Below are 13,632 nucleotides of genomic sequence, written 5' to 3'. Positions count from 1 at the left end.
CTACATTGCTGGGATAACCAGTATGTAAATATTGTAGCAATATACTTATAGTGTTTATATGCAATTAGTGTCTCTTCATCTGCTATGGTAGCAACACAGAGAACATCTTTTCTGTGGGGTGGAAAAGAGAAGTACATACACTGATTTTCTTCCAAATGTGCTGAACATTTTCAGATATATTTGTCTTTAATAACTGCATGTTTTCCAAAACATTCGAAAAGCAAATTTGTTTTTTCTGAAAGGGTGAATGAATTACTAAAATTAGGAATATTTTTTCATTCTATGTTTAATTCACATCTTTAAAAATTCACCCAGTCTATTGTCTTGTATATTAGATTTAACAGAATAGGAAGTATTTTTAGATCACTTTTTTATTGTAAGTTCTCTCCCAGCAATTGTGAGATTTAATAAAGAAATGTTTTTGTATAGTATCTTTCACAGAAATTGTATCTCAAAAACACTGTGCAGAGTTAATAAAAAGTTTTTTTCCCTTTTTACTAGAAGTTAATAGACCTAGACATGACAGAACATAGACATATTGTTTCCAGATGAAGGCTGAAAATAGATGGAGAACGAGGGAGAGAAATGCAGCCCGGTGGTTCCAGATGGCAGGCATTGCAGAGGAGAAGGTTCTTGCATCCATGTTGGCCAGAACGTACAAAAGGACAAAAAAGGAGTCCAATGCCAAACAGAGGAAGCTGAAATATAGACGAATGAAAGTAATAATGTAGGAAATTTGTCCAATTTTTTTTTTTAACTGATTGGAGTGTGCAATGAGGATATTTCAGGTGAAAAGATATTATAGAAATTGAGTTTTACTTATGCTCTGTACTCATCAGGTGAGAAGGTTTTTTGGTTGGTTGGTTGGTTTGGGTATGTTTTCAAACAAAATAGTAGCTTGTAAGTCTTTAAAAGTTTATTGAGTCTTATTGCACTTTTGAGTGTCTTATAAATTATTTAATTGTCTGATGGATATGTGGCTACCTAACTATAGGGCATGAAATATGCACTGTTCCTCTAATACACTGTAGGGAGACCTGTTTATAAAGTATTTAGTATTGCTTTTATAATGCACTGTTGTCAACAGGAGACCACGGACCTCAAAGATCAATCTTATTTTGGCCCACAGTATTAATGCTGCTTTATGAAACTCTGTGACAGGTCACTTAGACAACAGCTCTTAATGAAAGGACTTCGTGCCAGTGTGTGGTCGTGTGACTGTCTGTTAGTAAGGTATAATTCAGTCGCTGCCAAGGCTGCAGATGAATCTCTTTCGTCCAAGTCCCTGAGGGGACTTAGTGGCTGCTGCTGCTGCTGGCCAGGTGATGGAGCTCATCATTTCCCTGGTCCTCCAGAGAAGTGAGACAGAGGATGCTGAATTCTTGCTAATGTAGCTTTTCCTAATTGTCCAGAGAGATAGTAGGACACTGGGCAGTTCAGGCAAGTGCACTGTGAGTGAGTCAGTAATTAGAAAAGAATAGCTCCTCTTAATTCAGTCTTGCATGTGTGCATGAAGTGTCTTTTCAGCTATCTAAAATGCAGCTGTTCTGTAAACCAGCAGGCTTTTTAGGTCAGCTTAATTATTTAATTGTGACAGTACTATGTTTTAGGCAACAAATAATTGTTACTAGGAAGTGGCACAATAGATTAGATTATGGAATAATTAGATCATAAACTTAGCCTACACTTAAACCCTTTAGGCTGTTGTGGGATCCAGAGGCCTTGCTTGTTATAGACACAGTTTATTGAAAGGATGAGAATAATGAAATTAACTACCAAAAAATAAATCACTTTGTAAAGATCTTGTACTAACTAGGATCCAATGGACAATTTCCACAGTTTTAGGATGTTTTTCAGAAAAGAACAGCAAAACTTGCTGAATTTAATAGTATATAAAACTATAAACCTTGCTTAACCCAGATAATCAATAGCTGAAAGATGCTGTAATACAGTAGTACACCTGTATAATATATAGTGGTAATCTCTGGATGTAAACCTGTGTATTTGGGGAGGTTTTTTGCACCATAATGTTTGAATTAGTTTTCTCAATGATTTATATAAATGAGGTTGTTGCATTTTTTCTTCAACAGTTGCTGTGAGCTTACTACTATTTCTGTTGAATCCTGAACTTAGGTCTGAGCAGATACAACTGGGTTTGAAATATTTTATTTTAAAGGTGAAATACATTTATTTTTGTGTTATACATCTTCCTATATTATATGGCATGACAGGTGCCCTCTGTCCTTTTAATTCCTTGTAAATCAAAACAGAATACCTAAATCCCACTTATTTCAGTGGTGGACTACATAGACATTTCATTAAATGCACAGTTTAAATCAAAGTCTGTTGGAGCTGTGCTTTGACTCAGATTCTCTAATCTTTTACCCTTTGGTATAAACAATTAAGTAATAATTTCATGCCAAAAAAAGACCCTGACAAAAGCACTGATGTGAAATTAAGAGTGGATGTGAAACTGCCACATTTGCAGAACAAACTGCCCTGTTTACCTGTCTGCAAATTAAGGAGTTCGCAACAAATTTTTGTTGGGCATGTAATATTGTTTTGAGAAAATCAGAGACTTTTTTAGTTTAGTGATTTATGCCATGCTGATATGTAGAATACCTTTTAAACAGCAACTAATCACTTAAAAGGCACAATCAACACACTGCTATGACTTGGTGTTATGTTTGTTTTTATCAAGTTAAGTGTTTTTATAACCTTTTGCATCCTCCATTTCACCTACATTTTTCATTTACATATATGTGTCCACTGGATTACACATATGTATCCACATATTATTTGATTCCCTCTGCTTCACATGTGTACTCCTCTGTTGTTGAGGACACAAATGCATATATTTGACATATCTCCCATACAAAGTAGGTTGAGAAAAACAGATGTGATCCCCCTGTGCAAAGGAGTTTCAGGTGACCTGACCTCCCAGTAGTGGCCCGTTTATATGAAAAAAAAGCCAACTAACCAACAAAACCACAAACAAAACAAAACACCTCACAACAAAAGCAAAACAAGATATCAAAGGTATATAATACTAATCAACGTATGCTGGCAAGAACTTTTCTCCAATTTGTGTAAAATCCTCCATGTTTATGTTCATCGCCCCAAACGTGCAACTGGACACCTCTGCCAACATACATACTGTGATCATGTTAAATACTGAAGGACACGTATATGGATGTCATAGTCTTCTCTGTGTGCTTACTTTTTATTTGACTTCTTTTTCTCTAACTTGTTAAAACATAGAGACTATGAGTGACTAAAATCCTGATGATCTCTGATGTTTATCTGCAGATAATAGGTCACAGTTTTCACCTTACTTTTTTCTAGTAAAGTTGTGTCATAGCAGTCTTTGTAAGGGTTCTGTGGTATAGGGTGCTGATATACAGTTTGGAAAGATGTGATTAGGATCAGTTGCAGTGTGAGAATTTGCTAGGAACTAAAGCTTTCATAACAGGACTCATAATCAAAAGTTTTCTCTGAGGATAAAGGTCCTGTCATGTCACTTACTAAGAAAAAGGATGAATAACCAATTTAGAGTAGACTAGGATTTTGAAAATATGATTTTTAATTACAGTGAAAACTACTGTGTTGAGTTCTGCCATGCTTCAATTCAACTTGAAAATTCTTCCTAAGAGAAAATAACAACAGCAAAAAATGCAAACAACCAAAAGCAAAACAAAATAAGAGATATAAAATGTAGATGTGAACACTTTCAGAATCTGTGTGAATTAGGCACACACATCAAAGTGAAAACCAGATTCATAAATGCAAAATACTGTAGATAAGATAGAGAAGAATTTAGCAAGGACATTTGGAACACTGTGCCTAAAAGTATTCAGCCTCATTGTTGCATGATGACGTAATCAGTCCAATGCATTCTGGTTACAAATCAGAAGTTACCTCTTAAAACTCACACAAAAAATATTTTACAGAAGGATGACAGGTTTCAGAGAGAATTCAGTGCTACCAATACTTTTTCTTTATAATATGGAAATTCTGGTGGATTATCTGTTCAGGGGAGATTTCCTTTATTAGCCCTCCCACTCTTTTTCATTTTAGACATCTGTTAACATCTCATAGACTCTAACAGATATTGCCGAGTGAGTCCCTTATATAATTCTTAGGGAGAAGGAGATGATAAAGAATGACATTACCACGGTTGATTCACCACCTCTTTGAATATGAACATCAAGATCACTTTGCATAATTTTCAAGCACGAGATTATATTCCTTATAGGACACAATTCACAACTTTGTTGTTATCCATGGATAAAGTGTTAAGTGTGATTGTTGCAGTCTCTGCTCCCACATTATTGTAATGACAAGAAGAGTTCTTTCTTACTTGGTCAAATATATTCTTTTTGGAGGCCGTATGGAATACTTGGTTCCAAAATGTCTTTAAAACAACTCAACTATATAAGCTTAATTGTTTCAGCACAAGCAAGGGCTGATTGTCATGCGATGTGGAGGACCATTTTCATTATTTTGGCAAGAACAGGGACAGTTTTGTCCTGACGAGCTATTAGATGAATAGCAGAATGTGTCACATGAAAAACCACTGATCTTTAACCCAGCTATCTACTTAACCAAGCCTAGAAATGAATAGTGAATGCGGGAAGAGCAAAGACAAGTTTACTGTCATTACATATTAGAGAAACTGTTAAAATCTGCAGCCAAATGAACTCTGGGAATTACACGTATTATCCAGTAAAGCGGTTGAGAGTACAGAGATTTAGAAGAGTGATGTATACAGATGTGAGTTCACTACCTGTGTATGTTGTGTGTATCTGTCATTACTATTGAAAATTGAAACATTTCTATAAAAAGACATAAAGATGTTCTGAATCTTTTCCTAGTACCTTTAATGAATCCAGAAAATGAACACCAAATATAAGGAACTCTCCTTTAAAATAGTCGATGGATATTTATCATTAAGTAGAAATTTAAATACTAAATGAATAGACATAATAAATCTATGCTCCCTGTTTTATCTTTTTTTTTTCCCCAGGAGTCGTCTCAGGGACATTGCTGCATGTACAGTTAATATAAACATTTATACTGAACTCCTAGATGTTTGAAAAACAAATACTGTAAAGATTAGTAACATTTTAAAATGATCAGTTATGGGAATTAATGCTTACAGAAAAACACCATTCTTCTTACCCTGCTAGTAGAATCGCATTGTCTCCCTACAGTCTTGTTAGCTCATACTAACTGAAATGCAAATTCTTTCCAACTAATTGGACCTCGTTGAACGTACATGTACAGTACATAGTTATATGCATGTAGATTTTTTTCACTAAATTCCTCTGTAATTATTTTCTTGATTAATATCTAAAGCAGAGACGTGGAACAAAAATCTCTTTAAAGAGTTTACATATTATTGAACATTAAGAAGATAGTAACTGTTGCGTGTTTTAACAGCTTAATTAATAATACAGAATAATTGGAACAAAAAGAAGAAAATATTTTCTCAATGTTTAGTCATTTTGAACTATTTGCATTAACCCTTTGACTGAACTAATTAACACTTCAATTATCAGAGTAATGGAATTTAGGAAAAAAAAGATACGTTTACATTGTATCGCACATTCGTCTGGCTGGATTTTCTTCTTAGCATCACCTGGGCTTTCTTTAATCACCTTTCCTATCCTTTCTTGCCATATGGTGCACTTCTGTATTGGTAGTTTAAAGAGGAATGATGAAATCAACGTTATATTTTTAAAAGATTCAGAAAGTCACACATGTAATTATCCTTGACAGTAAGTAATAAATATTATTTAAAATTAAAAGAGGAAAAAGTCTCAACATCACATGGAGTTCTCAAAGGACATAAAATTCTCAAAAAACACAAGTAGACAACTGCAACTGCACTCTGTTTTAAGTTCCATTAGAGCCTAGAGTCTGTAGGCACCTCTTCTGTGAGCATCTGGATATTCCCAGGAGCTGAAAATGTAAAATAATTTCACAGATCCTTTTATCTTTCAGTACAAATGACACTGGATAGCAGTAAAATACTTGCAGAACATATTCCTGATTAAAAATCTATTGAAAATGAGATTGTTTTTTTTAATGCTTTTGAAAGGATTTGTTTTAAATACCTTTAGAGCTCTTACCTTGACTAAAATGTTTCAGATTCTTATATGAGTTAGCCAAGAGAGAGAAACTACTCAGTTTATGCTAAACTTGTATACTACTTGTTAGTTCCTGTGCTTCCTACAGATAATTCAAAGAATGTTTTTGCCTCCAAAGGAATTGTAGCAATAAACAGAGGGTTATAGATTACAAAGGGAAGTACTAGGTTCTAAGCCCGGATTCTGATTATTATAATTTCTACTGAATTCATGTCAGTTTTGTTTCTTGTTTGTTTGTTTGTGGGGTTATTTTTGGTTGATTTTTTTTTTCTCCCTCGTCCCCATTGCTGTACAGTTAGATAAGGCTTAATCTGCTACTTTAGGAGGTGAGCTTCTGTTGTATTTTTCCTACAATGATTACTTTTATCTCCTTACTGACCACTACTCTTTTAGAAATTCAGGAAGTATTTCTTTTCTTGGTTTTCTATGCTGGCATTATGGTGCCAAACAAGGTGCTGTGAAGATGCTGTAAATTTAAGGATGACTTGAGTTGGACTGGAACTGACAGACTAAATTTTGTTTCTTAAATGTCATGTTAGTTAGTGTGGGGGGGAATAGATCTTTCTTTAAAATGTTCTGAAGCGGTGATGTAAAGTCACACATTTGACAATTAAATGATAGTCCTCCTTTGATACAGTGATCTGAATGAGCTTAGATTTCATGTAAGGTTGTAGCATTCTGGCCAAGATTTCTGCTTGGGAAGACCAGATTTGGATGTATTAGCTAGTCAACCTAATAACCCTGTACAGACTGTATTGATTTTCCAGGAGAGAGTTTATGAACTAAATAAACTTGGAGTTGGTGTCTTAATAAACTGCTTCTTTCAGTCTGTCACATTTCGTTACTTAGCTCTGCAGTTTAGGGGGAAAAAAAGCTAATTCTGTTACAGATTGTTCACAGCAGGGTCTCCAAATTAGCCCTTTGTTTTGTAATGCCACCTTGCTTGGGCTGGCTTTGAGCACATTTCTCAGTTTTACCCTAATGAGTTGCAACACTGATAATGTGGCTGATGATCTTTCATTGATTTCACTATCACTTGCTTGTCTGGTAATTGATCCGTTGCTGAGTCTCTAGTTAATTATATCGGCTTTGACATGGCCCGGTCCACCGGGAATTTCAAGTCTTGCAGAATAACAGTTTTAATAAAAGAGTCTATTACTGCAGGTGCTTGCTGCTGCATGCCAGTTGATTTTGTGTGTGTGTGCACGCGCGTGCGTGCATGTGTGCATGGATGTGTGTGTGCGGGTGCTTTTTTTTTTTAATTCTCTGGGAGAGAAGAGGACTGCAGGACAGGAAAAAGAAGGCGGGGGGTGGGTAAGAGATGGAGATAAAGACTGCGAGGGAGAGCACACAAGAGATGCAGAATGGAGAGGAGGAAGCTTGCTATTGACAGTGTCCTTAAGCCTCCCACAAATAACAGCCATTAGTGGGAAGGTCAGGAGCTGAGCATGCAGCTTGACTGAGGCACTGAGTGCCACTTCAGAAATGAAGAGGCTGGCAAATTTTAGAGGGAGTTTGAGGGGCTAATAGCTAGCTGTAAAGGTACAGCCACTGTTGGTACAATTGACTCCTAAGTGTCATTCTCCCCTCCCCAGGTGAGAATATTTTTATTGACCACAAGTGGACTTAATATATTTTAAGGCAACCGTTCTTGGAGTTCTTGCTTGTTTCTTCTTGGATATTGAATTTGCTGCTTCTGAGACTTTTTTTTTAACTTAATGGTGCTGAACTGGAGGAAAGTTTAACAGAAAAGCTTTCAAGAGATGTAGGGTCTAGAGGGGAAGGCACATTTGTGTCAACATAGTGTACATCTTCTCATCTTTTCTCATTGCACACTAATGACACAGAGCTGCCACTGAAGCTCTCTTCTGTTTCTTTTGTTGTTTCAGAGAGTCAGGTTTATTGTTATTCCTGAGTTAAGAAAAAGGCAGTGAGTGGTACATTTGTCCTCCTAAATTTTTACATTTTATTAGAAGATTAATGGTACTTGTGTTGGAAAGGATAGCTTTTTTAAAAAACACTGGCCAATTTTTATGAGATTGCATGCATTTTGTTTTACATTTATGAAGTTTGTTTGCAGAGTTATGATTTCTTGTCTGTATGTAAAGGATGAAGTGGGTAAGAGAATTTTTAAATAACATTAATTTTAAAAAGACTTTGTAATTTAGAGCAGTATTGTAATAGTATCATTTAACCTGTACCTTAAGTACAGAAGAAAGATCTTAAAGGAAAATTTTTTTTTCCTTTGCATTACTTTTTAGCTGTGTGGGACGGTTTCTTTTTTTGCTGTGATTAATTTCTTTGTTCTTTCCAATTTGAAAGGTGTATTGTATCTGCTTCAACCAGCTTCTTAAAAAAACCCAGAAAACTACTTTTGATCTTTTGGGGGAGGGGAAGGAAGGGCTAGCTTTTTCATTTTTTCTGTCCTTTCTTGCTTGCAAGCTTCTTAAGATACTTAGCAGTGGGCAAGGGAAGAGGGGTGTGAGAGATGAAATGTTCATGTGACTTTCTAGTTTTATTTCAAAAGGAGTTGGATCATGTTTTTTCCCCCTCTTTGGTAAGAGTTTCATTTGGGATAGAAACTGACTATGCCACGATTCTTTTCTGACTAATACTTAAAAAATAACCAGGCCAACTTTTATGTTTTGCTTCTGAATGAATATTGACCGTATTTAGTTGTTTCTTTGCTTGCTTTTTCCTTTTTTTTTTTTGTGGGGGAGGGGGTGTTGTTGTTTTTTTTTAAGGTTTTCTAATCTTGTGTGTAGGCAAGTGTCAGATATTACATGCTGTACTTGACAGCATTGTTGAGAAAAAAAGAGAGAAAGACGGGGAAAAGGCTACAACCTTTTCTTTCTCCCAATTCACTGTGATCATTGTGCTACTTAGAGAGAGAATGTGCGTGTGTGTGTATCTGTGTATGTGTAGGCTGAAGGGTTAGTGCAGGATGTCATTTGGTGCCTGACAGTGGAGCAGTGCAGTTGACTCCTTGCTCTGCTATCCAATGACATCCAGTGGCTGAGAGTTTGAAGCTGATGGTTGGGTCTCCTTAGTGCTGCATGCACACCTGACAGGCAGCTGTTAAACTGAGCAAAGGCGAGCTTGGGGAGTCACAATCTATGCATAAATGATAGGGGTCTCTCTGCTGAAGGTGCAAAAGAAGCTCTGACCCTCTCCCCTGAATCCCCCCTTCCCAAATGAAACACACAGTGCAGCTAGCTTCTTAACTTCACTCCTGCTACTGGCTGCCAAGAGGCTCAAAAAATCCACCTTCACTTTTCAGTCAGAAGAGGCAGAAGTGGATGTGAGAGACAGACACACACAGAGACACAGAGAGCGAAAGAGGGCAAGAGACTTGACTTTAAGAGACTCCTGCACTGACAACTCCATGCAGTTCGGAACAAGAACGGCAGCGACCGAGTCTGGTTTCATGGGGACATGGCAGAACACTGACACCAACCTCTTATTCAGAATGTCCCAACAGGTATGTTACTTTCGTTTATTTTAAAACATGGCATTTTTTTGTTTTATTTCTCCTTCTTTTTCTCTTTCTTTCCATGTTTCATTTTTGTTTCATTCATCACTACATAGTTAGCCTCTGAACTGTCATAACTATGTCATTGGAATGTGCATGGTTACTTCATTTCTTCCCTAAGGGCTCCTTTTTAAAAGAAGAAAAAATATTAAAGCTTTAAGTAAAAGCAAAGCATTTGTTTTCAAGTTTCCAAATAGAGCTTTGCTCCTAATAAGACTGTTTTTCTTTCTTTGTTTGCTTGTGTTTTGTTCCAGCCTTTTCCCCCTCACTATCCCCCCCCGTCCCATAAATAAAAGTATCTGCTATCCCAGCAAAACTACTTTTTTTTCTTCCTCAGTATATAAACCCCCAAATCAAACTGATACTAAATTTAGGGGGCCCCTCTCAACGGCATAATTTACTTAATGTGGCAGAACACAGTTTTATTGAGAGGGAGGGAGCGACGAGCTGTCCTACTGCTGCCAGCATGGAGCTGAGGGTCGTTAGAGGAGACAGTTTCAGACCTCGGGTCTCTTTTCTCCCGCTCCCTCTCCCGCTTGCTCCCTGTCTCGCTCCCCCTCTCTTTGCGGAGCTGAGCCTTGGCGTCCTCCCCAGCGCTGCTCCTTCACCGGGGGCCGCGTTTAAGGCAGCTTGGTATGCCGGTTCTGACGGGAAAGCGAAAATGTTACTGCAAGGCCAGTTATAACTGATAATTAATCACAGGAGCCAGTGTCTCTGTACCATACACTTGGTGATACGCGCCTTGTGTGTTACAGCTAATTTTGCACAATTGCTTGGCTCTTCTGGATGAAGGGAAACGGAAAAGGGGGTGGAAAAAAAAAAAGGCAAGAAAAAATAGAAAGAGAGAAACTTTCAGCTTAGATGGGGCTCAAGCAGGGGAGGGAAGTTCAACCTGGAGGTTTTTAACAGGGTGACTCCCTACCAGGGGATGTTTTGCCCTTCTGAAAACTAGTTTCCAATTATGGTCTGACACTGATAATAATTGAAATATTGTGTTAGCCAGAAGAGGAGTTAGTAAATTTGTATATTGATATTAGACTTTTATTTAATGTTAGACATAAGATGAATTAAGTAATTTACCTGACAGGCGTTGTACAGTAAGAAAAGAGAGGGAAAGTAATTAGGTTTTTATAGTTACAGTAACGAGGAATGCTTGAATACTGGCCATAAAACAATAATTTAATTAAAACCCCCAAACTTTAAAGTCAAGAAAAACTCCAAAGCAGATAGTTAATAACCAATAGCGGTTGTCTATGGATGACCATTTAAGCAGTATAGCTCAGGACAGGATGAAGGCATTTGAATAAGGAATATTTTGATATATCCTGTAGAGGGACCCTGATTACTGCTGATACAGTATGCTGGTATAGAATGTAATCAACGTAAGGCAAATAAGCAACCCTGTCCAATTTCCCAATCTTGAAAGTAAAAAAGTTAATTTCCTTGTAGAGATGCACATTTCAAAAACACTGCTTGGCACTAGGAAGTGTGAATTGCTGCTGCACTGCTTAGAAACATTACCAGCTGTATGCATATCTCTGATACATAACATATTTGGTTATATTGATATTAGACAATGGCACAGAAAGCAGTTATCCAAATTACCCGCTGTATTCTTTTAGCCAGAAATGGGGTTAAATTTTAGGGGTTGGGGAAAGGTTCTTTCCATTTCAGCCACAAAAGAGTTAACATAACTAGATCCAGATAACAATCAATTGATAAATGACAAATGAACCCCATAAATAGTATTAGATTGCCTGTTTAGTATTAGATCTTTTTCAACAGATTTAGACTGTGTGGTCTCTGAAAGACTAGAAAATGTTCAACACTGACAAAGAAAGAAAACAAAACTAAATAGAAGAGCATCACAATGTGTCAAATAATTTGAGATAACTAGCTTATTAAACCTAGCCAAATGTTTATACACATAGGCTAGGCTGTTTGGTTGCTATTTTCCTTTTTAAATAATATTTTTAATGTACTAATTCTTGAGTATTAATTGCATTTTTTACATTATTGAACATGCATGCTCATATTGTGTAGTATATAGAAAGCGAGAAGTAGTGTACTAAGTGAATAAACGTGTGGTGGATGCTACATCAAGGTAAATTGATATACACACAAGTAGCACTGCAAAGGTGATAACGTGGAACAGATTTATTTCTTATAAGTGTGTTCTTGATGCATTTGCATACTTGTTAATATCCTTGTCATATTTTGTTTATTTAACATGTGCTAAACATATTTAGTCCAAATATGCTTTCATCATTCTTTTAAGAGGAGGGCAAGTTATTTTGCTAAATGCATTTCTCTCCTCTTTAAGTATAACATTTTGTCTTATGTTTCTGATTTGTTAAGGCTGTTATAACTTGCTAGCTCGCACATACTCTGTGCAAGTGCAGCTGCAAATTTGTGTCTAAGTGCCAGTGTTTCTTTATAAATCACTAAAGTCTTGAATATTGTTTTCTGTTATCTATTTTCATTCATTTGTTAGTTAATTATTTTCAATCCATGTTCTGGATATGTAAGTATTTTTACAATTTCTCCTATGCTTTACGAAAAATTGTTTTCACAAGTACAAATAACATGAAGTTATGAAATGTGCATAACTTGCAGCAAAGTTTGGCATGGCTTGAAAGAACTGTTTAATGAAACTTTTCCACCTATACATAGTAATGCTAGAGACATGTCTTTTTTAAATTTCTAAGTGTGATGCTGTTTTTCCATGTGTTTTTTAGAAGCAAACAAATTCTGAGCCCCATCACTTTTCTTGGGAGCTCTAACTTAATCTCAAACAGGTTTTTAGTGGGAAGATTGAAATATGGCAAGAAGAATTATTTAGAACAAAACAAAACCTTGTAATCCCTACCTCCTCTTACCTCTCAACTCACACTGCACTGCTCTTTGCATAATATAGAAGTGAATAACTTTCCTCAGAATAAAAGGAAAATCAACTTCATTGTGACATGTGTCTTAGAAAAATTAGGATTAATTATACAAGTTTGGGCTATTAATAGCAAGTGTAATGGTACTTATTTTGGGACTATTTTCTTTTGAGAATGTGAACACAAGAAAATGGTATCTCCACATTCCAGAACAAATTTAGATTTTGGTGCGGTGAGAGGAGAAGTGAAATAGTCTCCTAAATTACCTGTGAGAATTTTATGACATGGCCACTTGACTGCATTGTTTTGCCTATGCACCTTTTGTCCGTGTAAAAGTGTGTGATTCGCTTTAAAGGGGTCATCCCATTCTGTATACAGAAGAATGTCTGATAACCTCAAAGGGCATAAATCTTAACTTTTAAAAAGGAGTGCTACTTCGGGTCACTTTGATCAGTGACAGGTCGAGAATGAGCAGAAACCCTTGGCTTCTCTTCCATGCTCATTTGGCTAAGTCCAGGGCACGCACTGCCCATTCTAGTTCTGGCAAGGAGTTGTTAGCAACAGAAAAGAAGGTCTGGATTTGATTGATTAAAAAAAACCAACAAGCAGGCTTTTGTGATTGTCTGCTTTCATAAATGTTTTGTGTATTTGTTAGAATAAGATATGTCATTTTTCTTCATCTAGTTACCTTAAGGGCCATAATGTTCTAAAATACTTTAAAGTCATTTCAGAAATGAGACCATAAGAGAAATGGCTGTAACCCACAGTGACACAAAATGCCAGAACCATCTGCCTTTTTGCTGAGAAAGAAGTATTTTTAATCCATTTCAGATAAAAAGGTAATAGCCTTTCCAGAAGCTATTTTCAACATGAGAGTGAAAAAGCAGTATACAGAATTATAAATGGATCTGTGCATCATTATATAGTAATTTAGGATTCACTCAATGATGTAACAAAATTAACAACATAATTTCATTGTGTAACTGTATCTTATTAAAGAACAACTGACTGACATTCTCTTACAGTTGCTTTATTTAACTTCATGCAAATATTATTAGTAGTG

The 13,632-nt window shown here is 36.2% G+C and overlaps 1 protein-coding gene across 4 annotated transcripts in view; it reads left to right on the top strand.

Moving 5' to 3' along the window:
• The window catches only part of BNC2 (basonuclin 2), a 332,087-nt gene that overhangs the window by 84,046 nt on the left and 234,409 nt on the right, over window positions 1-13,632 (top strand). For all 4 annotated transcript variants that reach the window (XM_027634395.1, XM_027634393.1, XM_027634394.1 and 1 more), the window contains exon 2: window positions 9,433-9,633. In XM_027634395.1, coding sequence (XP_027490196.1) covers window positions 9,538-9,633 — 96 coding nt within the window. In that variant the 5' untranslated portion in view covers window positions 9,433-9,537. The remainder of the gene's footprint in view (window positions 1-9,432; window positions 9,634-13,632) is intronic.

The sequence above is a fragment of the Corapipo altera genome, unplaced genomic scaffold (assembly GCF_003945725.1).
Source record: "Corapipo altera isolate COAL_440 unplaced genomic scaffold, ASM394572v1 61411, whole genome shotgun sequence".
Lineage (NCBI taxonomy): Eukaryota > Metazoa > Chordata > Aves > Passeriformes > Pipridae > Corapipo > Corapipo altera.
The sequence above is the reverse complement of the archived record's forward strand: the minus strand, read 5'-3'. Positions and strand labels throughout refer to the sequence as shown.